This window comes from Malaya genurostris, chromosome 3 (assembly GCF_030247185.1).
Source record: "Malaya genurostris strain Urasoe2022 chromosome 3, Malgen_1.1, whole genome shotgun sequence".
Classification (NCBI taxonomy): domain Eukaryota; kingdom Metazoa; phylum Arthropoda; class Insecta; order Diptera; family Culicidae; genus Malaya; species Malaya genurostris.
The window spans coordinates 61465403-61479425 of NC_080572.1; the positions used below are offsets into that span (position 1 = coordinate 61465403).

Consider the following 14023-nt stretch of genomic DNA (forward strand, 5'->3'; position numbering starts at 1 on the left):
TCGACCGTCTACTGATAGAAACTATCAATTGGAGAGGATTTGAGGTCGATTTAGAAAACTTTTCACGGTTTTTCACCCTTTTCAGTGATGGTATAAAATTTTCACCACACTTTACCCTATATTTCCGGATCCGGATCAAATTCAGGAATTACGTATGGGACCACAGGACCTTTCATTTGAACCTAAGTTTGTGAAAATCGGTACAGCCATCTCCAAGAAAAGCTAGTGCAAAAAACGTCACACACACATGATTTGGTGATGATTTTGATTCAGTTGTTGTGGCGCGCTGTGAGCAAGAATGAATAATGAAAAAAATGTTGTATGTAGGTTACATTCACATTAAATTACAATTTACTTTTTGTATGTATTTACATTCGCTACTTGTTTCATTGTTGACGTTTCGTATTGCCGCAAATCGAAGTACAATGCGTTAGGCTTAAAATTCTGTATTTATTTTTCAATGTGAAAAACACAGTACATTTCAGTGGAAAAATACAGTACAAATTGAAATACAGTACATTTGAGGGTAGAAAGCAGTACGCAGTATTTGGGTCGAAAATACAGTAAAATACAGTACGGATTCGAGCGTTAGTCATAGTCTACCCAATTGGTTGAATGATTCATATCCCAAAAACCTCCAGCCGAAAGTTCATCATTCGCGCATCCTTTGAAAGTGCGCAGTATCATCGATTATTTTTTCCATCGAGCGGGAAATTCAGTAAGGATACATGAACTGAACAACAAAACCTGTCGACCCTAATTTAGCGCGAATCGCAAACAGAGTCAACGGCAGCAGCGAAAGCATTCCCAGAGGAAATGTTTTTGTTGCCTCACCCAGAAACCCCCTTCGTTTCCCATCGCCACCGCGGAACAGTGAATGAATAAATACTTCCTTTCTACGGGGACGGAGACTGTTTAGCCGTTCATTCAGTCGTGCGAGGAGACGTTCAATGAAAGTACCTACGAGAAGCGCCGTATACGAGCACGTTTGCTATAGTCATGCTATATTTGTACGTTTCGTTGCATGTATTTCTACTGTCGGACTAAATGCACGAACGTACACAAGAAATGGCTGACCAACCGCCGACTGACTGCTGGTAGTGACAAAAAAAAACTTCAACCATGAACTTGTGTATTTTTTGCGGTTATATTTTGCAATCAAGCGCTGATCTACGTGTTGATTGATATCGACGAAATGCGAACTTTTGTTCCAGGGTAATGTCTCGCTCAGCAGACAATATTTTACCTAGAGTTAAACCACTACCAGCATATGGAAGTTTGAAGCGGCATTTCGACAACGATTGTCACAAATTGTTTCAAATCAGATAGAAGCATTTAAAGCATCTGGATTTGGTCCATTTAAAAAGAAATTGTATGCTCTAAGAATTCATCTGTTAAAGATGTTTAGAAAAGCATCGAACCATTCCTCGTTGATTTGACCGATTGAATATTGAATCCAACTCGCAATGGATGAGATATTCTTCTACTTCTTTCTATTCTTAAGTCACAGCTTGTCCGTTTTGCGGAAGCAAGCGTTTGGTTTTGGGATGGAATTTTTTAAGAGTGAAAGCCTATTCTCACTATTCCGGGACGGCCGGGACAAGACCATCCGGGACGCTTTTTTTCCTCATCGGCGATGACTGAGCTGCCGGTGTGTGCATGTATTGGAATCCCGGATCCGGCATAAAATCCATTTGGTTGCCACCGATATTCCTCGCCGAGTTTTTCCCGGTGCCGACGGTGCGAAAAACTCCGGATCCGGGATTCCAAAATATGCACACGCCGGAAGCTCAGTCATCACCGATGAGGGAAAAAAAACGTCCCGGATGGTCCCGTCCCGGAATAGTGCGAATAGACTTTAATTGACGCTTCTTCGCAAACGGATGCTACCGAGCTAAACATTCATTTTTCGCGTTCGCCATACCCCGTTCCGATAAATACAATTTTCGTAGGAAGAATAAACAAAAAACGGAATCCCTCGCACCGAAACAATGCCATATGGGTGCCAAATGGCGTTCTCGCAATTGTGTTATGGGTTTTATTGCAATTTTGGTCGATGCAGGATTCAAACTAAGCCAAGCTGGATTAGTTCTCAGCGTGTTGGGAAAAAGATTGGCATGTTGAAAACGTTTTATTTTTTCTCCTCAAGATTTTGCGTAACATTCAGAGAATTGGCTATAGAATAAACACAGAATCTGCCATCATAAGGTGTCCGTCGAACTCATACTTTTTCCTAACAAGTAATTTGCTGTAATAAAACAGAAATAACATATTTACAACCTTGTGGAATAGAACACTGAAGTCTATTTTTGAGTGGTTTTTATACAGTTTTTGTACGACTTTTTTGTACAATTTCTAAAGTTGTGCGGGTCTTTTTATGCGAATTTCCGAAGTTATGCGTTTTTGCCTTTCTCATATAGCGTTGGCGTTTCGTCCTCATGTGTGCCAGAGCTTAAAACTGTCACGCATTCTCAATGAAAGAATCCAATCCAACATCCTCACATTCGTTATTTTACTGTCTCATTTGTGAATGACCAATACCAAAGCAAGAGACGAAGCATTTTCGTTTCTCCTTGAAAACAAAGAGAGTATAATTGTCACTCTTTCCTCTATGACAAGACGAAACCAAACTAACGCCTGCAGGTAGAATCAGCAGAATTTAAATTCTCATTCTGTCATCGATGTATTGAAAATCTGCGTCGCTTGGCTATAAAGAGTGTCTACAATATGATAAATAGAAGTAATTACATCCCAGAACCTCTTTGGAAACCAAAACTACTAAAGATTCGAAGTACCAACAGGTAAAAGTCATTGTGATCGTTTTCTGTTATTATCGATTCTCGAAGCTTCGATTAAACATCGACACTGCACAGCAGTGATGTCACTTTTCCCTGAGGTGAAATCCGCTGATTTGGTTTCAAGTGTACTCATACTCATATATTTGCATAAAATTATTTGTATGCACAAATTCACCCTAATTGAACTCGAACACTTTACCTTGTGCACCGAAATTACGTGTACACACATCTCATATACATCCAACATAATATTTCAAGTATCTCTTGTCGATATGTCAGTGTCTACTGACTACTGAGTTACTGTACAGATTCAAGAAGATAAGAAATTACTCAGCTCAGCTGTGAGATTCGTTGTTCTCCTAGTCACGATTGGCTCTGTGAGAACTTGTATGCACACCTCCAGGAGACGCTTTTTTTATATATCGTTTATTTATACCCGGCTTTACACAGTTGCGGTCGTTCGCCGCTCGGGGAGAGAGAGAGACGCTTCAGTGACTTATGCTTAGAGGAGTTGAAAACGAGTTACTGTCTTAGTTGCAACGTCGCAGCGGTTTCATTGATGAAGTGATGGACAGATTTGCTCGACGACGTGCAGAGCGCAGGGCTTGCAAATTGAAGCAACGAATATGAACGAAAGGATTTCACCATCTGTGCTATTCACACACATTCGTATGTCAGGTAGAATTCACAGCGCAACCCAAGCCAGGAGAGCTGCTTCGTTCGTTCATTAGTTCATGAATATGCCCGCTTGCTGAGACCTATGCTTCATGAGGTTAGCATTTGATGAATGGTTCTAATATTGTAGATGCCTATGAGGAAACTAGTTTCATAACTTTTAGTTCCGATGAATATTAACTTAAAGAACATTGCTTTTAGTGTTTCTCGGATATATACACAGTGTAAACTGCCAAGAAACAAATTGATCGTTTTGAAAATGGGCTCAAATGCAAAACTTCTGCTATAAAATGTTTAAAGTATGTTTGAAATGTGATCAAATTTGGTCTTGGAATGCGAACATTATGTTAAAAATGATTTCTGTAAACCTACTTTTTAAAAATAAACCGTAAACACTGCCTATATGACTTTGCTTCGCGTGTTGTAGCACACCGTGAGGCAAGGTCTTCTTTCTCGTACAATACTAACGAGAGCGAACCCTTCATTTCATTACATTGTCATGGATTGCTTAGTTCATGTGTTAACTGAGACTGAGAGCACAGACAGTTTACTTGGCAAGGGGAATTGGTCTGCTCAGTAGCATATACTCTCACGCATCCAGTTTCTCTCTAATATAGGTCTCTCATTCAGCTATGTCAAGCAAAGTGTTCACAGCAGATATTTTTTGTTGCTTCGTTCGTTTGAGGATTCACAATACAAGCCCTGGCAGAGCGCCTTTTATTATATCGATAATACGAAATTAGTTTAATAAGAATTTCGCATCCGAAAATATATCGTTATTTCGTGGTATTGAAAATAAAACAAGCGAATATCCATTCCGTAATCTTTAATTTACATGTACAACTATTACATCTGATATTATCACACATAATCAGTGCACAACCTGTAAATTTTGTTACGAGATGCCACTGTCATATACAGGGTCCGCCATGTAATTTTTTTTAAACATGCAATAAAACACAAACGGTTCATCCGATTTTAAAATTTATTTTTTCATATTAAAGTACAATCCTTCCGATTAATTGTGGAATATAAGGCTGCCTCGGCTGGCCCTGCAGTACGCCATACGGTCGGTCCAGTTTTTTAGAACATTTTCGATTGTATGCAGCTTTATTTCAATGGCCCAATGGTGCCGCCAGACCAAAATCCGCACCAAACCGTCACTCTCTGAGAATGCATCGGCTTCTCCATGATAACGTGCTGATCGCAAGTCCAGTTGGCGAAGCGATAACGTATCGGATGGTCTATACACAACCATTTTCGTTCAGTGGAAGGATAAAACTAAGTTTTTATCAAATCAGAAGTTACGTTAAAGATAATAATATCTAAATAACCGCTAGTTAAAAAAAATGTTAGATGGCGGACCCTGTAGAAAGGCTATATAATTACTGTGAAAACCGACGTTTGAACCGAGGCTCGGAGGGCCGAATGTTATATACCATTCGACTCAGCTCGACTAACTGAGCAAATGTCTGTATGTGTGACAAACATTGTCACTCACTCTTCTCAAAGTTGGCTAAACCGATTTTCACAAACTTAGATTCAAATGAATGTTCTTATGGTCCCATAAAAAGCTCCTGGATATCATTTGGATCCGACTTCCGGCTCCAGGATTTACAGGGTGATATGCACCAAAAATGTGAAAATAATGTAACCCACTTATCTAGGAGATGGCTGAACCGATCTTCACCATCTTAGATTCAACTGATAGGTGTTAAGATGCCATAAATGTATCCCAATTTTCATTCGAATCACACCCTTGGTTCCGGAAGTAGGGTGCTTAGTGTAAAAATGTCAATTTTAAGAATAGAAAGATTATGCAATTACGGTGAAAACCGAGTATGTAAAATATCTGTATGTGTGTATATGTATGTATGTATGTAACATTTTTTGCACTTACTTTTATCGGAGATGGCTGAACCGATTTTCATGAACTTAGATTCAAATGAAAAGTCTTGCAGTCCCATACAAAGTTCCTGAATTTTATTCGAATCCGAACTCCGGTTCCGGAATTACAGGGTGATATGTGCAAAAAAATGAAAATAAGCGTACTATTCTCACAAACTTAGATTCAAATGGAAGGTATAATTGTATCATACAAAGTTCTTGAATTTAATTTGGATCCGACTTCCGGTATTACAGGGTGATTAGTGTAAACTACTACTACTACTTCAAACTACTTCCTCACTTTTCTCAGAGATGCCGTGACCCATTTTAACAAACTTAGGTTCAAATGGAAGGTTTCATTGGTCTCAACGTAAAATATTTCTAGACTGGCCTCAAAACTACTCCAATCGGTGGTCATTATCAGTGGACGGCCGAACAAACTGAGATAGTAGTAGTAGTGATGGATCTCACTCACTTATCTCGGAGATGGCAGAACCGATATTCCCAACATTAGGTTCAAATGAAAAGTATTATGATCCTACAAAAATTACTAATTATTTTTTTGATTTCTGTAAAAATTTACACCGTCGTTCAAAATACGATGTAAAAATTGTGGAAAATCTTTCAAATTGGAATCAAAACTAATAGAGTTCGATAATGCTGATTCCCGGATTCCGGTTTCGGAAGTACCTGTAATAGTGAAACTGATTTCGTTTTTCCACGGATGGCCTAACTGATCTGAAAACTGTTCCATTCTGCAGGTTATACTAGAGTACACTCCAAAAAAATTTGAATTTTACAGGTGACTTAATCCGTCATACGATGTAATTCATAAAGATCTAATTTGTCAAATGACGGAAAATTTTATTTGTAATGACTCAATGTTAGATGAGCTTGAATTTTACTGGTTTCGACTGTAACTTGCGTTCTGCTAGCAGGTGCGACTGTATGAATTCAAATGCACCTTTTACCAGCCAAGCAGATGCATGCTTCTGTGGTTCAGTCGATTGACAGACGTATGTGCGATCCAATTATTCTTGGTTCAAGTCGCGGCGGTTGCTATCAGTATACCCTTTTTTTTATTTTTGGATTATTGGAATCGATAGAACGATCTATTTAATTTAATATTTGCAGATCATTTCATGCAAATGTTGGCCGCGGCTTCGCTTTAGATGGCCCATGCGCAAGGTCCGATTTTGGTACACTCTCTCCAACATTTCACAAATAATGCCACCCGGCCCATAATCCACATCAAACAGTGACTTTTTTGGGTTGCATTGGTAGCTCTTGTAATATCTCTGGCTGGTCTGATGCGTCAATTTTGCTTGTTGACGTACTCATTCAACCAGAAATGAGCTTCGTCGCTGAACACAATTTTTCGATAAAAAAGTATGAATTTTGATAGTAACATTTAAGAATTTGCAATCGTTGTTCGTTCGTAAATCGATTAAATTATAGACTAAAATGAACCAATTTAACACAAGAAACGATTCACGCGTAATCTGTCAAAAACAGTGTTGCCAAAAAGATATCAGCAAAAAAATTACCCTTTTATTAATGAGTTTTCGGTAAAAATGTATGTTTAGAAAGCGACTGAATAGCATTTAAGTTGGTTTTCTTTAAAAGAATACTTTGTCACTCGAAAATTCCACGATTAATATCAATCGTAATATAACGATAGAACTCAATTACAATCGATTATCCCCGTCCACACAACTATCACAATCAAAATAGCAACGCGTTTCTGGTGAATCCTACGCACCATACACTTGAGGAGTCCTGAGCATGCTGCTGCTGCTATCACCATTCCGCTGAGAACCAGTTTTCAACTGAAATGAAAGGAAAACGAAAGAAAAAAAAACTAAAATAAACTGAAAATTGCACCTGCCACTAGTAGAACCGTTTACCGCCATATGGTCGTCGCTTTCGTCGATTATCGGATGTTTTTGGAGGTGAGTAGAAAGGCAGCTGAACGAGTACTGGGACCTTAACCTAACGAATACAAACTACTGGAAGGAGGATTTCGTTTCCGACGGGATGGGTAGGCCGTGAGACCCATGGAGCGATTGGTTGGGAGCAGTAAATTTAACAACTCAAAAATAAAATACGTGGTAGGATCGACGGGAGAGGAAGAAATCATAAAAAAATACTAACGAAAAAAAAAAACAATTTAATTTTCAACCGAATCTGCTGACAGAAAAGTTCCTGGTGCCAAACACAGAGCATTGCGAGGTGATGATGATTTGTGAAACAACTGTCAAATGCCTACCGAAGCTGTCGTCTAGTCCGAACGTTTGTCCGTCGGTGGTAGCCCATTCTACGATTTCAACGTGGTCCGCTACAAACGAAGGGATCTGGCACTTGAATAACGCCGTATTACCCTTGATGACGAATACGTCGTAAACCTGGGCCTCGTAGTACTGGTTCACCACTGGAACAATACAGAAAGATAACGGGGAAAACAGGAGAACCATATATCAGATCAGGGAGTGGTAAACGGAAGTTATCTGGAACTGGAAGCTAGGAAAAAGTTTTGCCCAACGATTTACCAGTATCGTCACTCATCTCGATTTCGGTTCCATCGTCCGATACCCAAGACGTTACCACAATGAAATCGGCAATGAACGAAGGGATCAAACACTTCAGGATGGCAGAGTTTCCATTGAGGACGTACTCGTCGATGACGCGAGTTTTGTAGAACTGGTGAACAACTGTGAATTGGATGGGTTGAAGGATGAATAATAATTTTCTGCATGGGACAACTAAAACGTTGCGGAACAGGTAGGGGATCGGTTGGAGATTACGATCTCGAATGCGGTACGATATGATGACTACCGAAATCAGCACCATTGGCGTGGTATTCTTCACCGTCGTCGGCGATCCATGCATCAACGTAGACAAAGTCCGAAATAAAGGACGGAATCAAACACTTCAGAAGAGCAGAGTTCCCGTTCAGCACAAATTCGTCCGTCAACCGGGTTTGGTAGAATTGATGAACAACTGGTAATAGAAATAATACAGGTAATATTTGGTAGCTGCGGTCAAGCGTGGATAAAAAAAACGACCAAAACAGGGATGGGAATTGGGAACAGGTCCTCTATTAAATCCGCTAGTGAACGAACCCAAAAACTCCATATCAATTGTAACAACTTCGTCATCTATTTCCCAAGAATCGATCGTAATAAAGTCTTGCAGAAATGATGGAACCAAACACTTCATAATGGCAGCGTTGCCATTCAGGATAAATTCGTCGTTGACTCTGATCTGATAATGTTGGTGAACAACTGAAATTAAGAAAATTGGGGTTTTCTAAAAACAAAGAACAACGAATACGGATGCAGGTTACAGGGACCGTGGTGAAAAGGCGGCTTCACAACGACAATCTATAAATGAATTCTAACCGATGCTATTGTCATCGCCCGGGTAGTACTCATTTCCATCGGAGTCGAACCACAGATCTACCACGACGAAGTCGGCTACGAATGATGGAATTTCACACTTCATGATAGCAGAATTGCCCCGGATTACGTACTCATTGTCAGCTTCGGCTTCATAGCTCTGGATAACGACTGTGGCCGGTGAAAGTAAACGAAAATGGTAAGGATAATGGATAATGGTTTTTTTCGATGGGATAGTCTTGATACGAGGATTATGGGAGCAAGCTACGTCATACAAAATGCGTCATCTGTCTAACCGTCAGTTTCTTCGTTATTTGACAACCGAAACTCTTCTCCGGAATCATCGATCCATGCATCGATAAACACGAAATCAGCGATAAACGAGGGGATTTTACACTTCAAGATGGCGGAGTTTCCACGAATGATGTATTCGTTTTCTGCTTCGGTGATGTAATGTTGATTGACGACTATGTTAAAAAGACAGATCGAAATGATAATGTAAGTGTGTTTGGGACGTGTATGGAAGGATATTGTCATGCGAGTAAAAACCACCAATAACCAAATGCTTCCGAATCGTAATGATACTCGTTGCCATCACTGTCGAGCCACGCTTCCACAAACACGAAATCTCCGATGAAAGATGGAACTTTACACTTGAGAATGGCGGAGTTTCCCCGAATGACATACTCGTTTTCCCCATCCGTTTGGTAGAACTGATTGACAACTGCAATTCCAGAGGAAAAACATAGATTTGTAAATAGAACGAAACTCATAACAAACCGGGAAGGTAGGATCAGGAAGATACAAAACTGGGAACACAGATATAATAACCGGAACTCTCATCCATATGATAGCGGTACTCGTTGCCATCGCTATCCAACCAAGTCTCAACGAAGACAAAATCCGCAATGAAGGACGGAATTTTGCACTTCAATATGGCGGAATTGCCCCGAATTATGTACTCGTCTTCGCAGCCAGTTTGGTAGTACTGATTGACCACTGGAAATTCAAAAATCGCAAAAGGAATAAAACAAAAGCTGATTGATTGATTCAGACTAAAAATTATAACAAAATGAAAATCAAGGAATGTTATAAGGTGTTTGTATCTATGGGTCATGACATCACGTATCCCTAACCGTAATCTTCGGACAGTGTCATCTCCGTCCCTTCCTCGTCGATCCAGGATTCGACGCGTACGAAATCCGACACAAACGAAGGAATCGAACACTTGAGAATACCGGAGTTTCCGCGAATAACGTATTCCGTCAAAATTTCCGGTTGATAGTGCTGATTGATGACTGAGAAATAAGATAAGTGATAAGATGATCAGAACTCAAAACTCGGTGACAGGGAGAGGGGCGCTGTTTGCTGTAAAAATAAGATTTCTATAAGAATGAATGAATGATAACCGTAGTCTTCCGAGGGAAGCAATTCTTTGTTTTCTTCGTCAATCCAAGCTTCGACTCGAACGAAATCCGACACAAATGAGGGTATCGAACATTTCAAAATGGCCGAATTCCCCCGAATAACATACTCCATCAAGATGTCGGCACCGTAATGTTGATTGATCACTGCGGAAGGGGAAGTCAAACACAAAATAGAAATTAAATTTGAAATAATATCTTAAAATAAACGTGTAACGGAAGGGATTGTTTTTTTTTTTGGACCTTTTTCCCTAGCCATAAGCCTCATTTTACCGGTGTCAAAAGTGGACGCATTATAAACGGAACCTTCGCTTCCGATCCAGGATTCAACCTTAACGAAATCCGTGACAAAACTAGGAATGTTACACTTGAGAACGGCCGTGTTTCCACGTATCACATACTCGGAGACGACTTCGGCTTCGTAGTATTGGTTTACGACTATCAATAAACAGGAAAAAAACATACCATTCAATTTGATTAAAATGAAACAAAGAATTTAAGGAACAAAGGATTCTCGGGGGATCGTAAATGGATTTTGTGCAAAAACAGCGAACCAGTTTCGAAATCCACGTCCAAGTGGCTGCTGTTGCCCAGATATTGATAGACACTTCCTGAATCATCATTCCACGACACAACCGAAACGAAATCGGCCACGAAGGAGGGAATGGAACATTTCAGAATTGCGGCATTACCTCGGATCACGTACGCATTGTTCACCTCCGATTCGTAGTACTGCTGAACAACTGCCAAACGAAAAAGAAAACAAATATGGGCGATGAAATTAAACAATATGTGGACATTTCAAAGGATAACGGATTTTTCGGGGGACCAACAGATAGACAGGCTGGTAGACGAACCCTCCTCGCTTTCGGTCGTATTCGCATAGAAACTTTGGTTCTGATCCGTATGCCACGATATGATGCGAACGAAATCGGCGACGTAGGACGGAATTTGGCACTTCATCAGTATGGAATTGCCACGGATGGCATATTCCTTGTTAACATCGACGTCGTAGTACTGGGCGATTACTGGTTGTGAGAAGAACAGATGTCGAACAGACAGTCGTAAATTGAGAGTTTATTTTAAGGATTTTTTTCAATTATCGACGTTCAACATTGACAGATATCAATTCTGAGTCGAAACTGTATATTGAACATTAACACCAGGGAAAATTCTTCGATAAACTAAACTTATCAATCGATCATGTCGTAACCTTTGGCAATCATTTTGGCCCTACTAACAGAAATCAATTATCACCTTTGAATATGAATAAATTAAGCAATCTTCTAAAATCCTTCCTGACAGCTCATTTACAATCACAAATACAGAGCCCCTTCAAGGAGATTGATTTATTATTCCCCTCTTTCGTTATATCATTCCAAAACATCTTTGGTATAGTGACAAGATGCCAAATCATACCAGATTAGCGAGGGAGCGTCTCGGCTGCGTAGGAACAGTAACTTCAGGTATTCTTCACGATATATTTCCATGTTTACCGTTCCGGTAGTTCAGAACCCGAACTAATTGGCTTTTTTCTACGCCAGTCATATCCGTATATCGATTTGGAGTTGTTTGGTTCAGTGTACTGATTGGAAAAACTGTCATATGTGCATTGAAAAATATGTAATGTATTAGTAACCTTTTTTGCCACCGCACTATACTGTGATGTCTCTCGTAAATCGCAAAAGTGATCCATATTGATATATAGTATATTTGGTTAAACGCACTCATTTTTATTAATTCCACAGTCTGTCTTCGAAGTAAAGTAAGAAAAAGTGAGAAATTGGGGCAAAGTGGGTATGGTAGTAAACTTTTCGAATATTCATACTGTCAATAGTTTGCTTAGTGGCTCATGTTGAACGGCTAACTGCATCAGCAGATCAATATGAACTGCTACTGCTCAGATGAGTCCAAGACGTAACGTAAATACAAAATGTAAAAGGTTTGCATAAAAGGTCAGATGTGATCAAAACCTCTGAATTTATTGACAGATGTCTAAAATGTGCCTTCGATAATGCCCAAAATTCCTCAATTGGTCGAAGTTGTGGGCAATTTATTGGATACATGTCTTTTTGGACGAAACTGACATTTTTGGTAGTATCCCATTCTACCGTTGATTTCGAGTAGTGGCAAGAAGCAAGATCTCGCCAGAAGACAACAGGATCCTTGTGGCTTCGAATCATGGGTAGAAGTCATTTTTGTGAACATTCCCTGATGTATATTTCGCTGTTCATTGAAGCAGTGGTGATGAAGGGTTTCGAAATCTTACCGCAGCTACAAATTGCTTGCCTGACCATAGCTTTCATACCAAATTTTTCGACTTCAATCGATGTCTCGGACTGGTTTTGCAGTTCATATTTCCAGCAAGAATCGTATTGTACAGTTTTCGAACCCTCGGACTGATCGATGTTTCTTGTTTCGGACTACGTTTTGGTTGTTTCTGCTTCTAATAGGTTCGAAGATTCAAGCGTTCTTTAGCACAAAGAATATTTGACTTCGAGGTGCCCACTTTTTTGGCCACATCCTGAACTGAAACCTCCTTCTCTTCCTTGAGCGCCTTCAGTATACGTTTATCCAACTGAGGGTTAGCAGGACCTTTTTTCAACCCGTTTTCGGTTTGTCCTCAAGGGTGTTATCCTCACAGAACTTCCTGATTGCATTTAATTAATTATTATTAATTTAAAGTTTATTTATACCCGGTTTTATCCTGATTGCATTTCGCACGGCTATTTCGCTCACTCCTTCCATTTTTGCTATCTTTCTCAGTGACAGTCCGCGTTCTGTGCACCATTTGTACACAATTTTTCAACGTTGCGAAATGGCAGCGGGTTTTTTGGTTGCGTCCATACTTTCTGGGACAGTCTATATCTGCTGGATTTTAATCGGGTATGGAATCCTACACGTTTCCAATGTCGATTGAATTATTTTCAAAAAAGTCGCCTCAGTGATGTCATCTTGTGACAATACTTGAGTTGAAATATGATCATATTTCAGTGAGACGAAATATTTCAATACTTCAAATTGTGAACACTTTCGAACTGCTGATCCAGATTTGACTGTTTTCGCCTATTGAAAGAAGTATTTTATTACCTTCTTTGAGAGCAGGAATTGGTTTTTGTGATTTCTAAAGAACCTTAGAAAGTTTAGTTTTTGCAATGACTGAGCGGAAATATATATTGGAGAAGCCAAGTGAAAGAAAAACTAACCGAAAAGATGAATTTTTGGAAAAAGATACGCTCAGAGACAGGACTCGAACCTGCGTTCTTATGCACTCCGTGCATACGCGCTAGCATTTCGCCACTTTGATCTTGTTTTAGTCACTTTAAAACTCGAAACAGACATAGTAGCAACGTACATCGAACATGGTCTACATCCTGGCCGTCACCCGACCGATACCTTACATCCAAACATCTTCTCTGTCCATCAAACACTAGTCCTCTCGCTTAGTCCTTAGAAAGTTTTACGGAAACGTTTGGAAGAGTGATTCCCAAACAATTTTGCATCGAATGCCCATTTTTTTGTATATTGTTTTTTCTACTGCCCACAGGCAAAGAAAAAAACTAAAAAATCCTATGTTAATCGGACGAGGTTCAAATAAAATGTCAATTTAAGATCTTATCGAGCGACCATTTGGTAAGAAAAATAGACGGCAATAAAGATTCAACAAAATCTCGCATCATTTCTCTGCCGGATAATAAAAAAGAGAGATTCGATTGATAAGTGTCTCCGTGCGGTATCAGATTACATGGGTGAGACTAAAATTTCAAGTCTACCGGTCGTAATCAGTCAGATCATATACCTAGTTCTTTTATACCTGTTTGTTTTTGTCAATTTCCTCGGA

The 14023-nt window shown here is 39.7% G+C and overlaps 1 protein-coding gene across 50 annotated transcripts in view; it reads right to left on the bottom strand.

Moving 5' to 3' along the window:
- Positions 1–14023, bottom strand: part of LOC131436005 (cell adhesion molecule Dscam2) — a 148364-nt gene that overhangs the window by 127059 nt on the left and 7282 nt on the right. For 13 of the 50 annotated variants that reach the window (XM_058604393.1, XM_058604387.1, XM_058604392.1 and 10 more), the window contains exon 4: positions 11040–11210. The exons of 6 other annotated variants lie outside the window; for them this stretch is intronic. In XM_058604393.1, the coding sequence (XP_058460376.1) occupies positions 11040–11210 (171 nt within the window). Of the gene's footprint in view, positions 1–7629; positions 7792–7909; positions 8072–8195; positions 8361–8482; positions 8645–9054; positions 9226–9317; positions 9483–9589; positions 9758–9894; positions 10057–10167; positions 10330–10455; positions 10621–10736; positions 10926–11039; positions 11211–14023 lie in introns of all 50 variants that reach the window. 31 more of the 50 variants (XM_058604403.1, XM_058604410.1, XM_058604377.1 and 28 more) reach the window with 11 other exon arrangements.